We start from the raw sequence: 24573 nt of genomic DNA on the forward strand, positions 1-24573 counted from the left end.
CCTGTTTGCTTATTTCCTTATACAGCTGACTTAGTGCCAGCATCTGTCTGTGGTGGTAAGTAAACATCCACGAAAAGTATAGCTGAAAACTGTGGCCTGCAATTTATCACAATATACTCCACTTCAGGCGAGCAAAATCTAGAGACTTCCTTAGATTTTGTGCACCAGCTGTTGTTTACAAATGTGCACACAAAACCGTGTGCGAGCAAGGAGGCCTACAAACCTGACTCAGTTACACCAGCTCTGTCAGGAGGAATGGGCCCAAATTCACCCAACTTATTGTGGGAAGCTTGTGGAAGGCTACGGTTGACCCAAGTTAAACAATTTAAAGGCACTGCTACCAAATACTAATTGAGTGAATGTAAAGTTCTGATGTAGGAAACAAAATCTGAAATAAATCATTCTCTCTACTATTATTCTGACATTTCACATTCTTAAAATAAAGTGGTGATCCTAACTGACCTAAAACAGGGAATTTTTACTTGGATTAAACGTCAGGAATTGTGAAAAAAATAGAGTTTAAATGTATTTGGCTAAGGTGTATGTAAACTTCCAACTTCAACTGTAGTTGAACAAGTCAAGTGGTTTCAGTCAAGGGATGCAAAGTTAAGAACGTGTAGGCTAGCTACTGATACATTCATAGGCAGGTCACCAAATAGAGCTTTCCTCCATATACTGTACATGTACCTAGAATTCCTATTTCAATACGGCACAGCCCACAGAGTTTACTATAGGGATGGGTGAGGTCCTCTGAGTGAAGGGTTAAGGAGACGAGGGGGCGAACAGATGTGAGGTTTCCTTCCTCTTTGAAACTGAGAGACTAAGAGATTTATCTCTCTCTATGTGTATATGTGTGTGTGTATATAGAAACACCCTTCTCATGGGAACCTAACTGCCAGGACAAGCATGTCAGTCGTCAAGCTTTGTTAGCTATTTCGTAAAAGTATGATTAAAAGGACAGAAAAAAAATCCCCCGTTCTACTTGCTCAATTTACAAAATGTCCTATTTGGTCACTTAAGTGGAACTTTTGAATAATGTTCTATGTCGGAGGATGCACGTTGTGTACCTTCACACACACACAGTTGTCGTTTGTTTAAAAAATGGTTTCTTTCCAATACCAAAATAAAAATGGAAGTCTGCTCCGACTGGTTTTGCAGCAACATCCGTTTAAAATGTTTTTTTGCCAAGTCATGGTGTAAGCCGCCAGTCATCTGAGTTCTTAACATTTTGCCCTCCGTCTGGCACTTAGAGTTTGAGGAAACTAAGACAAACTGGCATAAGAATAGGGCTAAAACCTAGACATTAGCCCTGGGAGTTGTCAGATCTTAGCCAAGGTTCCCCATCACACAGGGATAGTTCATCAACCGGTCTCTGCAATTCTATATATTTTATATTTTATAAATATTTATGGATATTTGATTAAATATACACTGAGTGTACAAAACATCAGGAACACCTGCTCTTTCCATGACATAGACTGGCCAGGTGAATCCAGGTGAAAGCTATGATCTCACTTGTCAAATCCACTTCAAACAGTGTAGATGAAGGGGAGGAGACAGGTTAAAGGAGGAATTTTAAGTAATTTAACAATTCAGTCATGGATTGTGTATGTGTGACATTCAGAGGGTGAATGGGCAAGGCAAAAGATTTAAGTGCCTTTGAACGGGGTATGGTAGTAGGTGACAGGTGCACAGGTTTGAGTGTCTCAAGAACTGCAATGCTGCTGGGTTTTCCACGCTCAACAGCTTCCCGTGTGTATCAACAATGGTCCACCAACCAAAGGACATCCAGCCAACAACTGTGGGAAGCATTGGAGTCAACACGGGTCAGCATCCCTGTGGAATGCTTTCCACACCATGTAGACCATGCCCCGACGAATTGATTCAATATTAGGAAGGCTTTCCTAATGTTTAGTATACTCAGGGTACATGAATTGGGATATAGGATAGTTGATTGATGGGTCTCTGTACCTGTTGGAGGCTGCGTTTGGCCTGCAGAGCTGTGCCAAGCTTTTCCTCCTGCTTCACCCTCATCTTGACGATCTCATGCAGGAACTTCTCCTTAGACTCCTTGGAGTCCAGCCCGCTGTCCAGCACCTGCCTCAGGGTCTCCAGCTCCGACTCAAGACCCCCGGCCCCGGGTACATCGGGGGCCACCACCACTGCCACTGCTGCTACCCCAGTGAGAGGGCCACCCTCTGGGGTCAATACAGCTGACGTCAATGTACACGCTGGGCCCTGTGCGCCAGGTGAGCTCAGGTCCTTAGCCGAGCTGGAGGAGGTGAAGGATGGGGAGGAGAGGGAGGAAAGGGACGAAGTGACTGGGGAAGGAGAGGATAGAGAGAGAGTAAAGTTAAGTTTTGAGTCAGAGAAAGAGGTTTTTGGCTGTTGACAAACTTAATCTTAAACATGACATGTTTCTGGGATACTCACATTCCTCTCGGCTCTCCACCTCAATCTCAACTTCTGAGTCCTCCTGTGGGGGCTTGCTGGCTGCTGCTGATGGGGGGCAGAGGGGCTCAGGGCCTGGGTGCGGGAGCTCCACGGTGGCCATCCTCTTCCGGGGCCTGGAGATGGCCCCTTCTCCTGGGGCCTCCCTGGCGCTGGGGTGGAAGGTGCTGGGCACGGACGGGGACAGTGGCCCCGCCTTTGCCGGGGGGAGGGGTGTGAGGGCAACGTTTGGGGCCACGGCACTCTCCATCGTCTTGAAGTTGTAGAAGCTAAGAGGGAGAGAAAGAAAGAGAGAGGAGGATGTCAGGACATCGGTTTTTAGGTGTTTTTGGTTGGACTACAGGGAAATAATTTAGAATGTTGCGGATGCTTTGACAATGAGCTAACAATGAGCATGCGTGATACTTTATGTCACAATTCAAAATGGGTTCAACAGCCACACGTAATAGTCTGTTAGATATTCACTCCTACTAAGTGAAAAATTGTGAATGTAATGTGTGAATGTAATGTGTGTATTATGTGCTTATGTGTGTGTGGTGATTCACTCCGAGTGGGTGCACACGGTTGAGTGTGTGTGAGTGGTGCCGTGTGGGAGGCGGCGGTACAGTCAGCACTACCCCCTGACCTCAGCCCACCCAGACAAGCCGGTGGGCCCTCCTGATCGTGAGGCATTCTGGGAGGGAGCACCTCAGTGACATAGGAATGAGCACAAAATTCCCATCCAAAATGGCTGCCGTGGTTGTGCTCTCAAAGCAACCAAACTGTTGCTGCTTTTAAACAGTGGGGGTTTTTCATTGTTTTAGAGCAGGGGTGTTGAACTAATTTTGTCCCGGGGGGAGCATTCGGTCTTCACCCAAGTCCGGAGGGACGCTCTGAAAATTGGTTATATTTCCTTGCCGTTGAAACTTGGAAAAAAATAGTCTCTCTATCCATGTGTTTTTTTGTTTTTTTTTTGCTCCCTGACTGTCAATAAATAAACTGTATGAATGTAGGTTCATTGACTGTGCACAGTGATTATTAGCGAGCTGGACAGTCAAGAAACTGTGTGAATATTGGTCCATAATCATTTCTACACAGTTTCGATTTGGTTGTAGTGATTTTAAAGTATATTGAGTCATTTTAAAGTATTTTAACTCTAACCACCCATGGGCTGGATTGAACACCCTCGCGATGTTTGATACCCCTGTTTTAGAGACTTGGATGATTGACGTGTGTTTAAAGCATGGACTTGGTGTACTATGTCGACATGTGTGTTTCTTCAGGGTAGTGTGCTGTTGTTTGTTGTTGTGCGTATGTTGAGCTCACCTGTCTCTCAGTGCAGCCAGAGGGCGGTTGGGCGTCTCTTTGTCCCCAGCCGAGAGATTAGGGGACCAGGGCCTGAAAGCCGAGGGTCTCTGTCTGGGCTGGATGCAGTTGAGCCCCGTATTGTCTGAAGCCGAGAGGGATCTTAACCAATCGGGTTGCTTCTCTTTCTCAGCGGACAGGGGCAGCGATGGGAAGTCTTCATGTTTAGACTTCTTGGCTGGGATGGGATCTGATGCCTAGGGAGAGAAAAGAAGGGAGAGAAGAGAAAATGGCTTGTAAGACAAATTGTAGGGCAATTTTAGAAGTACAAGGTCAAATCTATGTTCTATTCAGAGACCGGACGTTTTCTTTGTCCAGCGGATGGCAATTTGAGCCGCACTGCCTGCTTGGCATCCTCAATGGCCTACCAGTCTCTAATGCCAGTGAACTGAAAATGCATCCAGAGGTGTAAGATGGCTCTCGCCTGTTTGTGTGTGTGTGCATGCGTGAGCCCAAATCAACGATTAACTCCTCGAAACACAGAAAAGGCGTCTGACAACTCGGATTATAAGTGTGTGTAAATTTAGGAGTGGTGTTGACTGTGTGTATGCGTGTATTTGCTATAGTTGGGAGTGCTTGAGGGTTATTATAGTGTTAGACAACACAAGACGGAAGCCTCAACTCTCACACTGGAGCTTGCAAGCCCTTCTTAACCAGCTGGTATATTGACATACTGTATGACCCACTTATAAGTCATACAGAGACTGTTTGACTGAGGTTGAGCTTGTTTTGGTCAAACAACTATCAACAGTCACAGCTTTTGAGCAGTTTTGCAATAATGTTGACACTAAGATAGGCTACATTGCTTCAAACACTTACAGTACACACACACGCGCTCACACTCACACACAGTCTGCACACGCCAGTACTCCAGACAATTGTACTACAGTGTATTTCAGCAGAGGTGAGACGTCTCTCTCTATCCCTTTCTCTTTCTCTCTTTCTCTCTCTCTCTTTCTGTCTCTGAGCTGAGGGAGTCTTTAAAAAGCAGACAAGGGCAGGTCTGTGTTCCGGACTGCCATGACCTCAGCCTCTCCAAGCTGTGGCTGTCACTAGTCTCCCCCGCCCCCTTCCCCCGCAGCCCTCCTCACTGCAAGTCTCTGTCTCTCCTCTTCTTCCTTTTCTCATTCTCTCGAGCCAACCAATAAACGTAATGCTGTGTATCCTTTACTACTATCTTGCTTGAAAAAGAGATACACATGTTTTTTGCAAATGCTAATAGTTGTACCGAGAGTGAATGACAACAGAGCATCTGGGAATGATATAGAAATGTATAATAGCTATATAATTCCACTCCCTCATCATTAGCATCATAACACAAACCAAACCTTATGTCACAATTGCTGATTGTAATATATTGTTGTACACAAGAACAACATTAGAGAGCCCAAATCTAGCATTCGTTATATCACACATGTGATGTTTGGCCACAGACATACAATAGCCTATCGTTACAAAATCGACTCAAATGATTGAGAACGTGGAAATAGGAACTATAGGACTAATAGGACATAGGAAGAAAAGACACTTTGGAATATTGGGACGTGGCCAATGTCTCTGAGAGGAGCAGATGTCTTGCTTCCGTCTACCTGACCACCTAACCAGGGCTCTGTGTGTGCGTGTGTGTGTGTACGTACGTACGTACGCACTCTGGACGCGTGCCAAGGTCTTCCAGACCAAACAGGAAATGCTGGGAGCAGTGCTTTGTGGAAGGAAGTGAAATCTGAAGGACGGGCCGAGGTGAATCGTAACATTGCTGTCTCCCAACGTATTGTCTCACACACACCCCAACACTAACTGTGTGTGTGTGTGTGTGTGTGTGTGTCTGTACGTGTGGTGTGTCCTACACAAGGTGGGACACATCTACTTGTATTAGAAAGCCAACAACCCTATGCTGACAAGCCACTGCGTTGCAACAGGATTGCCAATATCATCGATTATTAGAATAACTTCAGAGAGAGAGAATCTCCTGGCTTGGGCTGCAAATGTGGGGCAAGAGTACATGCTTGTATAGCAAGAGTGCGGTGGAAGAAAGGGAGGGGCAAGGCTTGTTTTTATGATCCTGTCTGGATTACACAGCATAGACAGGATGTCACACTCGAATATAAGGCCTTTGATTAGCCAAGTTGTGTGAGAGACATGCCCAGACGAGTTTCGGCTCACTGAAAATGCCCGCTTTTGAAATCTCACACCTCGGTGGAGTCATAGTATCTGCACCCCCACCGCCTAGGAATAACCCGGGGTTGAGAGCGTGACAAAGCCTTTTCTCATGAGGGCTGGCTGGGTGGATGGAGGTAAGGAGGGAGAAAATAGAGAGAGAGAAGATAGAGAGAGTAGCGGGTAATGCTCAGCTGCCAGGAAGCTCTCCGGATGAGTGTGTGGCATGCATGTCTGCCAGCGTGTGTGTCTGCTCATGTGGGTGGGGCACGTCACACTCTGTCAGTCACGCTAAGTGTAAGTCTATGTGCCCTGTATGAAACTCTTCAAGTTCTTCTGTCTGCTAGCTATCACCGTGTGGTACACCAATGTAGCATCCAGCTCAGCACAGTCAAACACTCATGCTATGGCTAGCTAGCGCTGAGGCTAACACTAGAGCAGACAAGGAAGCAAAGGTCACCTCTGGCCACACAGGCAGGGGGCTCTTACTCAAACTCCATGTCTAATCCCTCAATGCTACACATCCAATGAGGGTTTACAGAGGTTACAGGTTTACAGAGCCAATCAAATTCCTAGTAAGTTAGAGAATTGCTTGATTCTGGGGGGGGGGGGGGGATGTGACTTGGCAATTTTGGTGGGAGGATAATTGTCGGATCTAAAAAGGCTTGAAAAAAATCCTCCTCGCCGAAAAAGCCCATGCTTTGTGGTACAGTGGATAGACGGTCTGTTTTCTCAAGAGGTAGAACTGACACTCCCATGACACAATCTGTCATTTTCATTGCTCTCTCCCTCGGTCTCTGTCTCTCACTGTCCCTGCCTCCCTCTGTCTGTTTGTCTGTCTCAATTCAACACTGCATTTCTTGTGACACAGATTACAGGATGTCCTCTCCAAACAAGCAGAATTCCATTCAACAAAAGCAAGCAAGCAAATCCAAGCTAGAATGAAGAAAAAAAGTCCCGACAACACAGGGAGGTAAACAAACAAATTGTCGGGGGTAAACAGTCAACCGTATCTCAACCCAATTTAAAATGTCCATCTCAAGATCAAAATGAAACCAAATTGCTGCAACTCTCGGACAATGCGGTTCAATGTCATACTCTGGTCTTATTCTGGTCCGGTTTCAACTATACTACATCTTGGTTGTCTAGGCAAACCCTGACCGTGACATTGACTGCGTGAATGAGGTCACTTCCTGTTTGGCCTGCCGACCTCACTTCCACGTTGAGTTTGCGGCCTGAGTGTGAAACCTTGTCAACAGTGTCAGTGACGTGGTTGTGTCAGAAAGAAGAATGGCCCGTGGCGCTAGATTATGTATATGTGGCACCAAACATGTTGTGTTAGGTAGTGCAAAGCTAACATCCTCTCAGACTAAGGGGAAATTAAAGTCTCTAACTATCGAGTCCCACCCTGCCTGTGACCTGTCTTTGACCTCCTCGCTGGAGGGGCCACACTGTGACTGCAGGAAGGGAGGGCCTTCCTGGAAATTAGCCTAGCACCTTGTCTAGTGTTCGCTGCTAGCTCGCAGAAGGACATGAAGCGAGAGATGTCTCACTGCGCCTTAACCGCAGAAACCTAAAGTCTACATCTGCTGGCAAACAAACAGGCGTCAGACAACACGTTTCCGTGAAAATGTGATTAAAACACACACACACCTGTGTCTCTGTACTCGGTGAGGTAAATAACTATAAACAGGTTTTTGAGTTACAGCAACACAAGCTCAACACTGCAGACTAGGCTCAATTTCATCTTAAGTGTCTACTCTATACTATAATTATTTAAATATCTAAGTACGGTGCAACTGGATATGTGCATTTTGGAGATTCTACTTTTCTTCGCTTTGCTGACTAAACTTGAAAGTACCTCATTTAGTATTCACTTTGATATACCGAGGAACACTTTCTCTGTGCTCAGCAGTTAAGTGAGTATGTTTAGTCCTTCTAGTTGGGCTGCTGTATAGAGAGGGTGTATTCAGTTGTTGATTGAATATCCCTGTTCTAAGGCAGTCATGTTCAAAATATACAGCCAGGGATTTACTGACACGTTTCTGTGTGCGCACGTGCATGTGTGTGCGCGCGCGCGTGTGTGTGTGTACTAGTAGCAGCAAGGGGTGAGACGAGAGGCATATGTTCAGGTAGCTGACTTCTGTAGTGAGAGAGAGGGGTCAGCATCTGTACTACCTTTACATACACACAAACACCCTCATCTAGCAACCCCATCTCTTTTCATGTCTCCCTAATACGAGAACAAAAACAGCCCAATTCCACAACTTAACCTTAACCTGCAACTTCAACCTCCAACGGTCCTAGCCATCCCTTATCAAATAAAATCTGATTGGTCACATACACATATTTAGCAGATGTTATTGCCGGTGTAGAGAAATGCTTGTGTTCCTAGCTCCAACAGTGCAGTAATTTCTAACAATACACAACAATACACTCATTTTAAAGTAAAATAATGGAATATATAAATATCATGTAAGTCCAACGTTAAGACTTTGCTCCTGACAGCATTCTCTTAGTCTCCACGTCCTTATGGAAGGACAATGTTGATAACTTTCAGAAAATACAGACTACAGAACATAGTTGTCTTTTTTTTATATGGCTGATGCACTTTGGGCTTTCCCAGAACAGAATGCGGTCTGGTGTTGTTCCTCCTCAAGTGAGGTTTCCACTTCCAGGAAGAGTCCATGGGGACAGACATAACAGGCCCTTCTACGTGGTTGTGCTCGGCTACATTAGGCTAGGCTAGAGGCCCAGGCTAGGGCCACCACAAAAAGGGGAGAACAGGCTAGCCAGCCGCAGCTAAATTAGGCTCAGGTCCCAAGGGGACAGGAGTCTCACACACCCTAGCCACATCAGAGAGAGAGAAGGGGAGGAGGAGAGAGAAGGTGTCTGGGCAGATGGAAAGAGAGGGAGGGAGCGAAAGGGGAGAAGGGAAAGACTGAAGTAAAAGAAAAAGAGGCAAGATAACCACTGCGTGGCGAGGGATCATATTTAAGCAGACTACAGAAACTCTCCCTTAAATACAAATGTGTGAGAGAGAAGCAAGAGAGAGAGAGAGGGAGAATGCGAGATAGAGGGAGAGGGAGCAGTTAATGACTTTCCTTGTTCCACAGGCCTCCCATCCTGCCTGAAAGTAACTTTCCAGTGAAAATCTCACTTTTAAATGTTAACATGCTGTTAACTCATAATTCAATAATGCATATTTTTGTTGTGCTCCGATTACACGCAAGCGCCTAGTTCAGCAGTTTAAACATGATGACTTCAGCCTTATGTGAAAAACCTTACTAGCTAGCTAACGAGCTTTCCTCTTTTGTTAGTTAGCGACCTAGCCAACGTTAGCTCTCATTTGACTGGTATAACGTTACGTTAGCTAGCTAACTACCTAGCTAATTAAAACAAAACCACATTCATTGGCTAGCTACCTTTATTTGCCTCTTCGTTAGCTAGCTAGCTTTCAGTTGACTGGTGTTAGCTAGATACAGTGGCTGGCTAACTGCTGGGCTTTGTACAAGCAAGCTAACATTAGCTAACTAAAATATCTGTTTGCATTTATTGATTAACCTCAGCTTGAATACCACCATATAGCTAGCTATATAGAGTAGCCTAGGTTTGTTAGCATACACTTCAAATGACTGGCAGCAATACTCTTGAGTTTTGGCTACAAAATATGGTAGCATTGTCAGAATTTGTACAAAAAAGTGTCACAATGTTTCTTAACGGATTATTAAATTATCAATTTAATAAAAACTGTTGCACCCTACAAACGTAAACAATTCGTTTTTAAGTCCAATGATAACTTTATGGATGCTATATTCTCGTATTAATTCAACGGCTAGAATTTGAGCTAGGTACTATAAGAAATACTCTTAAAACTCAACTGCTAACCACCCTGTTATAAAATCTGGTATGTGGATTTTTGGTAATGGACAGACGGATCGTGACGAAAGGCGTGTGTTGTGTACCTCCAATCAAATTGATTTGCGAATTTTCATCGAGATTGGTGTCATATTGGCTTATTTATAATGATAGGGTGATTTTAATTTAGCACTGAGCTTCAACCTATAACCAGAACAGGGTTGACTCATCCTATACTCATATGTGGCCAAAGCATACATTAAGAAATAAAAAAAAAGAAACACTTTATCTGAAAAACTTTTATCTGAAACAGGCTGTTTAAAAAATGCTTGCCATTTCCTCATAGAGGATTGACGTCATCCACCTGAGGAGGACGAGCTGTCCACTCAGCAGTCTACTCACATTAATATTTTTAATAACCAGTAGACGCCCACACCATTCCAACACAGAAAAGCTGCTTTTTAACGCATATTGTAATTAATAGTACGTCATATTTCATAGAAATCTGGAAACACTGGAAAGTTACTTGAAGGCCTAGCAGAGAGCAGTGACCACACACCCACTCTGACACACACACAAAGACCTGGCGCAGCGCCAGTGCTTCAGAATAGTCTAAACCAGGTCGGAGAGTGAGAGAAAGAGGGAGAGTGAGAGAGGGAAAGGGAGAGTGAGAGAGGGAAATCGGGGGGGCTCCATTTCCTATGGCCAAATTTGCTTTGGCAACTGTTTCCGTGGGAATAGCGCGAGACTGGTTCCCCTAAGCCAGAGAGGGATCGGCTCCACTGGAGGAAGGGTTGAAGCATGGGGGGTGGCCATGGTAAGCAAATACAGCTGGACTTTTCCATCCTCCATCCATATCTATACCCCCCCCCACCCGTGCCAAAGTAAAACATGAGCCGGTCTGTCTGCTAGTTGAAGCTAGCTGATTGTGGAGGGATCAAATGCTAGCCAAATGCTAACACGACACGTTGGATGGCTGTGCATAGCTAGACACAACGACATGTCCACATTGTGACATGACATGTTATAACCCTACACCAACTGGCCATAAAATGGCTTATGAACATGCCATGCTATGAAGCATGGAATGATGTCTGACTTATGTGAAGGTTTCAAAGCCAGCTTTGTCACCTTATGTGTCTCAACACCAGTGGGTAGTGAGCAATTAAGAAGAGTATTGGAAAACTCAAATATCACAACTAAATATTTGTTGCTTTTGACTTCTTTGGCCCCTGGCCAAGTAAGATGGGCCAAAGAGCAAAGTGTCCATTTTCACATAGGCACATAATGATAGAAAATAATTCAATGTCTGCCGTACTATCCAAACAAGTAATGTTTTATAGCCATCTAAAAGCTAGATAATTCAATTGACTATATTTTAAAAGTTGTTCTAATCCCTGCCACACACTAATGGACAGTTTTATCGATCTCTGTGTGTGTGTGTGTGTGTGTGTGTGTGTGTGTGTGTGTGTGTGTGTGTGTGTGTATGTGCACGCGCGTGTGTATGTGCATATCTCCTCCTTCCTGGCCATGAATGGAGAATAATTGTACTCCCCATCTTAATGATAACATGACTGACCATCAAGTAACAGAACACAACTCAAGGACAATCAAACATGGTCATGTGGCCATGCCTTCTCACCATATCACAGTGCCGTACTTCTCATAGCTATTGGGTGCTGTTGAGGCAATAGCTAGCCTAGAGAGAAGAAACAACATTTCTCAAAGGAATGCCGGCCAATTTAGGTGGGGCTTCATTGCCGTGGGTTATGACAGGGCTTTAAAGTCCACTCCAGATAGTTTATTTGGCATCAGAAGGCCTCCCCTTCATATGGATTATTCTGAGTGGGAATGGCAGAAGAGAACAAGAATGCCAGCCTTTACAGCCTCGTAAAGGCTTGCTCTGGTTAGGGAAAGGCTGAGAGGGACTGAGGAGAGGAATCCACTGAGGAAAACTAAGGCCCGTTTTCATAGGAGCAGATGTGAACAACAAGGCGAGGGGAACGGTGTGTGTGTTGGGGGCGGGGTGGGTGTACAGTTGAGCCTAGTGTGTGTGTGAAAGCGCACCCCCGTTTTTTTTATTTTTATTTTTTTAACCTTTATTTATCTAGGCAACTAATTCTTATTTCACAATGACGACCTACCCCGATCAAAACCTCCCCTAACCCGGACGATGCTGGGCCAATTGTGCTCCGCCCTATGGGACTCCCGATCACGGCCGATTGTGATACAGCCCAGGGTGGAATCAGTGCCTGTAGTGACGCCTCTAGCACTGAGATTCAGTGCCCTCGGGGGCCGGTTGAGGTTGTATGTGAAAGGGTTAAGCCGCATGGCTGAGTGAATACATCAATTGCAGTGAGGGGTGTGTGGGCATTGCATGCTCCAGCTGGCACGGAGGCACACACACACCGCCAGTTTGATTTCCAAGTATTACTTACGGGGCAGTGGAACACCAGCAGGTACAGTGTTTTTGGGTGCTCAGGCTATTGCTGCACATGCCTCGACATGTGACGCCCTAAACATACCACACACAGACAATCCCCAGAAAGCAGTGTGCAAGCTCTCACTGCTACAGACACACACACACACAGGCATGTTTACACACCTATGCCAAATTTCACACACACACACACACACACACACACACACACACACACACACACACACACGCACACAAGCTGTGCCACACAAAAAAAGCAAACATGCCCACGACCACACTTCAAAGAGCTGCAGTGTGGGGTTAAGTTGTGGAGACAAGCCTTACTCCATAACAATAAATCACAGATCTGAGGACCTAAAACTCCCAACTGTTCCCAACTGCACTTCTATAGACACCCCAAACAAAACACACCATGGGGTGCCCTGCACTCACATAGATAACGTTAGGCCCCCTCTCAATACTTGAAAACAGGCATTTCTCCGTAATCCTCTTTTGAGGATTTTGCTGTTTGACAGAATACGGATAGCTTTAAAGACAACTTCAAGGTAGAAAACCTATCACGTTAAATCAGTGATTGCAATGGGATAGGAGGAAGGAGGGATGCATGTCTCAAGCAGTTGAGACCAGCCACCGGACTTTCCCCATGCAGTGTGCCTATCTGTTGCTAACCTTGTTGTAACTGCTTTAAGTTATTGAACAGAGCTGCATTGACAACAGCTGAGCAGCAAGCTGCCTTTCTCTATGTGTGTGTGTCTGTCTGTGTGTTTGTGTGGTGCACTAAGGCCCAGGCATGGGGTGGGGAATTTAGTCAGGCTAGTTGTGAGGCAGCACAGGCTAGACATCACAATCCCCCCTCCCCTGTCTATAAGGCTAAAGCCCTTCCCTGGAGCCTGCCAATACCAGGGATAAGGACAGACGACCAATTACAATCTTAACCTCGATCGCCCGCACCCAAAGCCGCTTTGCTGCTTTCTCCTTTTTCCCTCTCTCTCTACCAATCTACCAAAGGGGGGAGCCGCCACACACAGAACCAGGAAGAGGAGACGTCGGCTCACTCTAGAGGGTGGTGGCTATTATAGAAATAGAAGCAATAGAACAGAAGTAGTTCTGAAATGTAGGATCTGGATTGTTCTCTTTTTCTACAGCCACTACGGCTGCCTGTCCGTATAGCCCATCGCCTGCGCTACGTTTCAATATTCACACTGGCATACCACTTGGAATGTAATCCTTTGCTTCATTGCAAGTGGTATGCTGGTATGAGTTTGGGATTTTGTGCCCATAGGGGCTGACTAAACTTGGTGGCTTGATTGTTTCTATTAGCTCCTATATGGAATTCGGCGTAAGGAAAGAGGACCTTGAAGCAATCACTTAGAGGTGGAGTGGTTTGTTGATGAAAGAGGTGGATATTGTGCCACATTGAATAGGAGTCAATGGACCTCGAGACACTGAGGATAATGAAAGGTATGGAAATGGTAAAAGGTGTGAGTAGAATGAAGGGTGAGTATTCTAGGGTTCTCAAGTAATCGTACTCACATCGAAGTAGCACTCGAGACCGATCCACGGCATGTATAAGGGGACTATTCATGTCAATATCAAGGTCCACAAGGAAGCTGGAGAAATTAGTGTATTTGTTTAAAATGTATGGGGTCTGTGTGTGTATAAGTAGTTTGTTTATTTGAACGTGAGTGTGTGTACGTAGGGGCCAATGTGCTAGAGTATACCATGTAAAGGGTAGTTGTTTACCAACGGTTAAACTGCTGTCACTGTGATGCCATTCCAGAGTGTGTGACACTAGACAGACTGGGAGGCTAGCCCGTATTGAGTAGAGTGCAGGTCAAAGAGCAGGAGCCCTTTCTCCCCTCTGCCTACGGCAGAGTCTGAGCTGGAGAAGTCTGATTATTGCCACCTGGCATTGTCTGCCGTGTGTGTGTGTGTGTGTGTGTGTGTGTGTGTGTGTGTGTGTGTGTGTGTGTGTGTGTGTGTGTGCATCTGTGTGTTAGACTGACTCTATGTCAGCGCTGGCCCTCATTTTCATAAGAAAATCCTATAAATCCTCTCTCTACCTCCTTCTCCATAGCAACCCGGGGAGACACTCCGATTAAGCGGCTCCATCTCAGCCGGGCGCCCCCTTCCTTTTCATCTTTTAAAATTCTAATTGAGGACTCTTTTCAGAATGGAGCTTTTATGGCTTTTATGGTCACCAAAGTCCCAGGCTCCCGTTTTTCCTACAGTTTTTCCGGTTCTTTCCGACGGATGTTGAGATAAAACCGGGGGCTGGATGTGGGATGTGGCGGGATTAGGCTCTTCGGGGATTGACCCCAGCCGAGCTGTCTGCTCAATCCTCTTGATTAAAACCGGGGAACGTGTGATACGACAAACGGATCTCGGTCGCAGTTTCCCGCCGGGCGCAACTAAGGTTAGGGCCTTAGACAATCCTGAAAGAAAACATCCAAAACACGTGTGTGTGGGTGGGGGGGGGAGCATGCTTCCCAGTTCTCACACACACAACTGCATGAGCCCTGAACCATCTGAGACAGCAAGTTTTTCAGATCTCTAACACGCCAGAGAACACATTTATCCTAAAAGAGAGAACGGGTGGTCACTCTCCTTCCCTTTCGTCTTCTTCCTTCCTATGGGGCACGGTAGGTTAGCCATTTTTCAAACCGATTCAAGTCAGCCGTGGTGGTTGATGTATGGCAGCGAGCGCGACTCCCAATGCCGATTTTGGACACTTCCTGAGACACAGCCACTCCTGTGGAGCGTACAGAAGGCGGACTGTGTTCACTGACGGACGTGTTTGTTGTAGTTGGGCATTCGGTGGGCCGCTCGGGGCTACGGTAATGAGCTTGCAGACATGCAGGTCAGTAGATGGACCACGCTGGATACATCATCATCGGAGCAGGAGAAACAAGTTCTATTACATAGTAGGACTGACGTTTTGTCCCTCTCTATATGTACTCCACAAGGAAGGCGGAGGGGAAGGCTGAGTCTGGATAGAATGGAGCATGCTGTGTTGAATTCCATAGTGACTGCAATGTATGATAGTGCAGGAGAACAAGTGGGAGATGCAAAGAATAAGCTGTCAGAAAAGGTTTCAGAAAAATTACAGGGCCTTTGTGGGGGGGAGACGTTGACAATGTGACGCATGTTTTCAGAGATAATTAAGATATCATGTCCATCCACTTCAATTACAATAAGAGATTTGGATTGTAGAAAATGGCACATTGTAATTCGGATATCATATCCTGTATGTAAAGTAGCCAATGTATTGCTGCTGTTCAGTTTAGCAGTTCACTGGTTATACACTCGCTTCCATAGAGCCAGCTTTTCCGCTTCCCTTCCCATTTAGACTGCAAGACAGTCAATAGTGGAACAGCTGCAGCCGCCCCTAGTCCTCCCCTCTCCTACCCAGAACAAACCCGCCTAGGACAGGCAATCATATGTCAGTACTATAGCATTAGCACAAATTCCAACACTTTAAATGCAATGACAATGCGTGTGCTTGTCCACAACTGTCATGACAAAACACTCAATGTGATGGCCAGCCAGCTGTTTTCCATACCCTCCGACAGTCAAACACTATGGAAATGATGCGATGGGCAACTTTTGCATATAGTGGCCTGCTCCTGTGGTGCGAGGTTGGGGGGGGGCGAGACATTTACGGTCGAGCCACTGGCATTTTGACAGTGGCTGCCATCTCATTTGCAAACCACTAGAAAGCAGGAGTGGCTGAAGTCGCCCAAACAAACACTATTAAATGTTAGACTATCCGACAGGAAGCTGCCAATCACAATCGGGAAATAGGCCCAGCCGAGAGACGTCAGGTCACATCGTCGGGGGATACTGCATGGTGGCCTGAGGAGCATGCGATGCATGGCCAACAAAGTTTCTCCATTGACTCCAATGGCTCAGCTTAACATTCTCCCCCAAGTTGTTAAGCCTAGCGGTGTCTTCCAACCTGCACTAACTGTGACAGCGATGAGGTTATTTTTGGAAAACCACAAAAAATGTCCAAGCCAACCGTCACAACTGTCAAGTACTGCACAGCACCAAGTTGACGCTACACCAAGACACTGACATTCCAGCCTTGGCTGAGCGGGAAGAAAATGTCAGCTTCTGTGCTTTTGTCTGCCGCAAAGTCACATTTCAGTGTCTGCAGCAGCTTGTCTTGCTAGTCAGTGGCTTGACTCGAAGTCAAGGCTGTTCGGTGAGTGAGGCATGGTGGTCCGGGGGTTGTTACACCAACGTTCCAACGTTGGAGTGATGGAATGTTTCTGACAGCTTTCAGACACAAGCTCACTAATGACGCTCTGCATGCCCGATGGGCAATTTGGATTTTTTCCCCCCTTCTCTCGCTCCCTTCCCAATCAATGTACCATACAATTTAACCAGCCATGCAAACAAGCAGCAGAATGCCAGCCCATGAGTTCATCCAAGGTAAATACTAAGTGTCCAAGTTAGAACTGTGTCTACGCTAATACTCTTTAAATAAGGCTTTGGTCGTAACCAAGTCTATTGGAAAATATTGACGCTTAATTCATGTCTATAAAAAGTCTGCCTGGGATACTTCCTAGGTCTAAACTATAAAAGCAGCCTTTTAACTATAGTATGTGTGTCAAATCTTTGTTACCAAACAGTGTTATCGGTTCGTTCTTTTCTCTGTCTAGCTAAAAATTATAGATATTAGACATTTACATTTAGAAACTAAAATGACATCTATACTAATCTACCAGTCTACTGTTTGTCAAATCCTTGTTATGTCTACACTGTAGCCTATTGTAGGTCGAAGCCTAGTTCCACCAGCCAGTAGTGGGAGGGAGAGCAGCGGACGTGAGGGACAAACCAATGAGCAGCACCATCAGGGGGGTGGTATGGTTATTGTTAATCAATGAGCAGCCAATTCATTTCCATTGATACCATCAGCCTAATGACACTGTGTAATAAAATTATAATCAGGACTTTAGCTTGCACAGATGCAAAGTTTGGTAACAGAATGACAGCACAAACATCACAAACCATCATTCTGTTACCAAACTTGGCATCTGGTTCTTACTGTTCTTTAAGTAAATGTGTTTTTGTAAAATATTCGGTGGAAATTGTTAAAACTAGTCATTGTGCATAGAGTTGTATGGTTTGTTTACCTTTGCAATGGTTGTTTTTTGTTTGACGTACATTTTAAAGTGAAAAATCGGAGTCTCAGCGTTATTCTGCTACCGTGGAATTACCATAAGGCTACAAAAAGTTGTTTGTTTTATTGGTTAAACAGTCGCTGAGATTATACTTGGTTATCTTTTTATTTTATTTAACCTTTATTTAACTAGGCAAGTCAGTTAAGACTAAATTCTTATTTTACATTGACGGCCTACCCCGGTGAAACCCTCCCTTAACCCGGACAATGCTGGTCTATAAATCAGATGAAGATCTTCACAACACTGCCCCCCACCCCAACGTACGGAATAATACATAGCACAGGTTTACATGCTACAAAGAGCCGCCCATTTCGTAACAAAAAAACGACATGCACATTCTGCGCTATGTTCAGAATCGCTACATTGCGTGAATTCTGCCGAGGCTCTAAGCCCACCCACATTCCCACTGTACTGGGGGAATGGGATCCATGTTCAGCCCTTTGAGAACCACAGACATCTGACACGACAACCAATCAACTGAGACAAACTATCAAAAACCAGAGGTCAAACCACAAATAAACATAATTGGATAGCGGATCGCGGCCGGGCTATGTGCGAGTGAGAAAAGACGAAGTCATTTATCGTAAATATTGTTAGCGTTTTAGATTGTGGCGGGGCCAAACATTCCTGGAGTCGAGGGTTCCCGTTTGGCTGTTGTTGACGTAGAGAATTAAATGTGGGTCAGCCCATTGTGAGGCCAGCTGTCGGGGCCCAGTTACCCATGGTCCATTGGTCCGGCTCATTAAAATGACCCCGCACCCCTCCCTTCAGCCCAGCCAGAGAACACATCAACTGAGCCCTGTCTGGGTCCAGGTGTTACACAGACAATTGCAGATGCCTAAAATGCCTCACGTGAACAGTTAAGCCCCCCCCCCCCCCCCCCCCCGTCACTCCCCTGAGCCTAGTATGAGCTTCCTCTCTGCTTGCCACGCACCCTTAGTCCATACGCCATCAGACAGACAGACAGGCAGAGGAGTAGAAATAAACACTGACTACTGCCAAGCTCTATGCCCTACTTCCCCCCCACACCCATGTGCCAGCCCCTCCAGTGCGGTGCCAAGCTCCCTCTATGTTGCCAGCCATTATAGAGGACAGGGCGATGCCACAGGAGCCAATGTCACTCATGTGAAATCTATATCTGTAAATCAATTCTGTCTGGCGGCGAGCGTGTGCACTGACGACAGATGAAGTCTTTGAAGATAGGTTTAGTCTCGGGCACTTGGGAGACACGAGCCAGAGTACTATCAATCGAGGTGGCATCGTAATAGGGTTCCACATAGTTCACATACCTAGTAGATCAACGCGCTCCAGCTCCCTTGTGATTTGCCACGTCTGTATGACAGAGGGAGAGAATATCTTTTCATAGATACCGCAGCTACCTGTAAAATCCTAATGTGGAACCTTTGCCACACACGGAAAAAAAAAACGGGATCCACTCAGCTAAAGCAGGGATACTGTCAGTCTGTCAGAACTGAGGCAAAGGTGGCGGATTGATGAGAAGAAATTAAAAGAAGTAGTAAAATAAAGTGAATGTTGGAATGAAAGGGGTGGGGGCAATGTTAAGTGAGTGTGTGTGTGTGTGTGTGTGTGTGGGGGGGGCATATACTGGGGGGGGGGGGGGGGCATATACTGAGCCATCCCATCAAAGTCCTGCTACAGGGGCAGGACCAGGACCAGGGGGTGAATTTGGGGTCGCATTGTTTCGCCTGGCAGGAGGATAGTTGTGTCTGTTGCAGGAGTTCACCCAGAGGTGAGCAGGAAGACTGGTGCTGTAAACAAGTCTGAAGTTTATAGCCACTTTTGGGCTTGTTGTTCCTTCAGCCCATTCTACCCCCACTGCTCTCGGGTGGGCCACAAAGCAACGGTGGCGTCAAGAAAAGCAAGGGCAGGCCGTAAAAGAAGAGTCAAAACAGCCATGTGGTAGCTCAGGGGACCAACTGGCCCGTTAAGACTGGGGTCAACTAAAGAGCAGCTTCAGGTCAAGCCCCCATGTCTTTCATTCCCTTCCTCGGTCAGGTCAGCCCAGGAGCCATCTCGTTTTACCTTAGCCCTGTTTTGGATTCCCTTCTGCTCTACTAGGAAGTTCAGTCAATGTAATCTCAGGGAACTACAGTTTAGACACACGCAGGACAGAGAAGCGAGAGGGGGGGGGGGGGGGGGGGGGGGGGGACAAAGGGATGTTGTGGTTGAGGAAAGAACAGAGAGAGAGAGAAATCAAAGAGAGAAAAGGCCGGCACCCTCTTTTCCTCACCGGAATCCGCTTTAATTAAAAAGGATTGGTTTTTATGTGACTGCCCGAGGGGAGATGTGTTTATTGCAAACATGTTCAGAAACGAGGGAGAGACTGGAGGAGGGAGGGAGGCAAGAAAGGGGAGGAGGCTATGGGAGTGTGAAGTATATGGCTATTCTTTCCTAGTAGCTCACAGCTACGGGGCAAAGCCCTACTTTATTGCAGGCGATGAAAGCTAAATGAATAGGTGGTTTGGAGGTCGGGTGAGAAGCGAATTAATGGACCTGGCTGGGACTACTTTTCATCAGTTTTGTGCCACTGCAAATCACAGTGAAAAACCTTGTGTGACTGTTTCGTTCAGGCCCTTGTCTCCAGACTGGAACAGTTGGATCCTTCCCTGTCTCGTCAATTGGGATTTGTTTGGTAGGATGTGTTAAACACCACCTCCTTCGCCAGCAACACGCATCTCCATGGGAACCTTATCCTCCATAAACACCAGTGCGGAAACAGTATTGTTACATTTACGGCATTTAGCGAGACGCTCTTATCCAGAGCGACTTACAGTATTTTCATACTTTTTTGTACTAGTCCCTAGTGGGAATCGAACCCACAACCCTGGCGTTGCATGCTCTAACAACTGAGCAACACGAAACTACAACTGACAGATGCTGGTGTTGCTGGATATTTTATGGCGTCAACCTCAGGGACCACTGTTACACACAGAGATGGAGATTGATGTCACCAATAAGCTATTCTGTTCAATTAAATAGGTTAATTATGTCAATGTAAATGTATAACGTTCCTTCAACAGTGACGTAATGTATTATTTTTATGTATCTATTTATATTTAAAAATTGAATCACAAATCATCCTCCATCAATTCCAGTATTTGTTCAAGCCCAGATATGTCTAGGCGATGAGGTAGGTTGCTTGGACTGTGTGACGTAAGAATAGCAGACACATTCCTTGGTCATGGAAGATGTTGCGAGCCAAAGGGCCAACCGAACAGGACTCTGCACCATAGCAACGAGTAAACCCAACAGTTGTGGGGAAAGGCTAGACTAAACGGTTCACGCTCTCTGACTCAAACCAGAACAAGCCCTTTGATCCCAGACATAACACATACACACAGGCATGCAGACACACACACACACACACACACACACACACACACACACACACACACACACACACACACACACACACACACACACACAGCCTTTCTGCCCACAGCCTGTACAGGGGGCATTGTGACCTGCCAAAAGCCAGGGTACATGATGTTGTTGGTCAAGGTGACATCTGTTGGGCAAGGAATTTGACCAAACGTGGTGTGTGTGTGTGTGTGTGTGTGTGTGTGTGTGTGTGTGTGTGTGTGTGTGTGTGTGTTAGCAGGGCAGGGGTGTGTGGGAGTGGGTGGCTGAGAGAAAGCCCACCCGGCATGACTGGAAGGACACAGATAGTGAGTCACCTCGCCAGTCTACCATCACAATTGGCGATGGGGCTTTGTGTATGTGTGTGTGTGTTGGCACCGCGTGTGGGAGCAGTGGCTCAGTTCCCTTACTGCAGGTGAGCTGCATACCAGAGCCTAGGCACAGCTAGACAGATAACAGGCAAGCAGGTACGGGCACGATCGACACACACACAACACACAAACACTTATTGAGGAAAAACGTAACGCAGCTGTGTATGTGAGAAAGAGATCTTACCAAAATACACAAATGAGAAAACAATCATTTATCCCCCAAATTCTTAAAACAAACACACACCAATCAATAAAATGGATGAGTGGTAGCAGCCGTGCACTCTACTCTGACCTTTCACTCATTTCAATTTGTTAAATACAACGCACCCCATCAATCTACTGTCTGACAACACTAATATACCTCATCTCTCATTCATTCTCTCTCTCACACACACACACACGCACGCACGCACACACGCACGCACGCACGCACACACTAATGCATCTCATCTTTCATTCATGGAGGGGGGAAAGCATGAAAAAGTCACAAATCTGTTCATACTAAAATGTCTGATAAGCACTCCTATGCAACATCATAGGTTAGGGCCAGGACAGATTTAGAATGAAAAGGGCCATGAGAAAATGTAACAATAACGATCAAATTCAAATGGTGGTGCATTCCAGCTTGGCTTTGCTTGAGTTGTTTTCTCCACACCAAATTTTGAGGGGATCTTTTCCAGCATAGACATGACTCCTCCTTACGCCTGCCAGATCTGGATAGGTATTTTACATATCAGCTAACCACTTCATATGTTACAGCAATCTGTCAGTCGCTGACACAATCAAATGAAATGGCAAGCAACCATTGGTTGATGCATGCAACGTCTGAGTAGGGGAACGCGACCGGAGTCTGCTGAGTGAGACAGCAGCCATTTTGTTTCCATCAGACTCCATTTTTCATCCACTGTCTGAGGGAGGCTGTTACTCCTCATTCACTCACTCCAGTCTCTCTCTCTCCACGCCCTGCAAATTCTTGGATCGAGTTTCCTCGCTTTTTTTCTTTCCAACATGTGTTTTTTTTTATTCCTTGTACTCTTCGGAGTCTGGCATGGCCTGTGTTATTCACCATAGAAACCGACATAACAGGCCAATACGCAGCCAAGCTCAAGCTCTGCAAACAGAACCAAATAAAATCTATCATTCAGTTGCTCTGTGCGTATGGGAATACCCCCCCCATGCCATAGTTTAGAGCTGGGAGGTTTGAATTAGGTTTAAACGTGGTGTTGGGTGCACCTTCCTGACTGCTAACACAATTAAGCTAGCCATTCAGGCAGAAAATAGCCCCCCCCATCTGATCCGTTTATGATGTAATTCCCCTAAAACTTGGATATTTGTTTTCGTTACGTAAGTTCTCTTGCTACAGATGGAATGAGTGACAAATCTCAGATGTTTGGTGTTTCCTGTCCAAGAGGTGGTAGGGGTAATTTTCAACAATTTCCCAATGCATAAGAATAAAAGCATTGAAATCTGTGGAAGCACAAAGCTACGTGAAAATCCTTAAGCCTGACTGTCATACGAAGTCATGTACAATACATATATGGAATTATACACAGTATATCCAGAATATACAGCAAATGTGTTATATGTGTTTGCCAGTATAAGTAGGCTAGTGTGTGTGTGTGTGTGTGTGTGTGTGTGTGTGTGTGTGTGTACATGACCGAGAAATGACAAACTCTCCAGAAGCCTGTGACAGTTGCACACACACAGTAGACCACACCAGCTGACATTGGCCAGCGCAGGCCCCAGCCAACCAGACGTCTGTGCCTCCAACCAATCACCTCTCTGCCCTCAGCCAAACTCTCGCCCTCTGGGATATGTGTCCTTCAAGAGCGGGAGATCATGATTGGTGGGCTGGGGAAGTGGACATGACACACAGACAAGAGCCAGAGAGACAAGCTATAGGAAGACGTCATAGTGCCGCTATCACCGGCCTGCTCTGGACTTTGTCAGCTCTCGGTCTGTCTCTTCCAATATCTATCGTTCTCCCTCCCTTTTTCTCCTCCTTTCCCTAATGATCTCTTTTCCTCTTTCCTTCTTTCTCTCTCTGTCTCTGCGTTCCCCTGTTAGTATGTGGTCCTGGGTTTGCGTCATACCCCCAAAAAAATCCCCCAAAACTCACTAAAACACCCCTCTCTGAGTTCCACTTGGGTCTCATCCATGACACCATTACATAATGGCATTTAGTAAACAACAGTCCCCCCCCCTCGGTTATGCCAGGGCCAGCATGTTGTGTCTGGGGCGCAGGAGATGGATTCCAGACAGACTTATCGTAATCTGTTTGTTACAATGCTAGGCACACAGAGTTACTTTTATCTGCCCTCTCTTTCTCTTTCTAAAGGCAAATTAACGAGAGATGACAGAGTTCCTGACCCAATATTCCTTTTCCCGCGATGCCGAGCATTGTATAAAGGGCTGATAGTAAACTCTAAGAAATAGTTTATCAGTTGTTATAGGTTTAGACAAAAAAAAATGCTTGTAGGTTATTATAGGCTTACAATGGAAAAGTCTCTGAGCTCTTACACTAAATATTCGGCTTTCTTTCTGACACAAGCCCATCAACACAACTGTAGGTCGTGTCAGGAACTCCAGTCCTGTGCCAGGAACTGATGTTTGGTCTAATTTGTCCCTGGTGACGCCTATATAAGCCGCGCACAGAGGGAAACGGACTAAGTGGGAGAGCAGAAAATGAAAACAGCTGTCTCTCTATGAGAAGGGAGGAAATACAAGTGTTCTCTCCAGAGCTAGGCCCCAAGATTTTTCCACTGACATGTTTCCCCAAGGTTTCTCTCTTCTTCCTTCTCTCTCTCTCTCTTTCTTTACCCAACTAACCCTGCTCATAGAGTGCACACACACACTGACCTAGCCAGAGAGATAGAGAGAGAAAGTGGGGATGTGAGAGAAAGGGAGCGGGCATTTCCTTTACTTTTTCCATACTCTGTATCTTGGTTAGCCGAGGGGGAGGAGACAAGGTTCCATAGCCTACCAGCGAAGATGAAAAGACAGGAGAGGGAAAGCAAAGGAAAAAAAGAGGGAATATGAGGGGAAAAGAGAGAGAGAGAAAAAACACACTGAAGAAGAACAATAAAAAATGCATCGGAGGGGAAGCAGGAAGCAGCCTGTGGGCTTAAGTGCTGTGGAAATTATCATCAAACCGTCCCTGATCTGCAGCTAGCCGCAAACAAGGCCTGCCCCTCCCCCCGCGTCTATAGAATCATAAAATATACATTTAAAGAGTGGATATTCACACATCCCCTCCTGCAGCTGAGGTTAGACAGAACACAGAATGGTCTAGGATGAGTTGTGCACCAAAAGATACTGTAGTGTACTACACGTAAAGACTTGAAGCTAGGAGGATGTGCGTTGCGTGCAAGACAGAGTACAG

General features: G+C 45.9%; 1 protein-coding gene across 1 annotated transcript in view; it reads right to left on the reverse strand.

The window, feature by feature from the left end:
- The window catches only part of skia (v-ski avian sarcoma viral oncogene homolog a), an 81283-nt gene that overhangs the window by 9712 nt on the left and 46998 nt on the right, over positions 1 to 24573 (reverse strand). Inside the window, exons 2-4 of the mRNA XM_021565658.2 lie at positions 3757 to 3992; positions 2434 to 2720; positions 1972 to 2321 (exon numbers count right to left, since the gene is read on the reverse strand). Of these exons, the coding sequence (XP_021421333.2) occupies positions 1972 to 2321; positions 2434 to 2720; positions 3757 to 3992 (873 nt within the window). The remainder of the gene's footprint in view (positions 1 to 1971; positions 2322 to 2433; positions 2721 to 3756; positions 3993 to 24573) is intronic.

This window comes from Oncorhynchus mykiss, chromosome 16, assembly GCF_013265735.2.
Source record: "Oncorhynchus mykiss isolate Arlee chromosome 16, USDA_OmykA_1.1, whole genome shotgun sequence".
NCBI classification, from domain to species: Eukaryota; Metazoa; Chordata; class Actinopteri; order Salmoniformes; family Salmonidae; genus Oncorhynchus; species Oncorhynchus mykiss.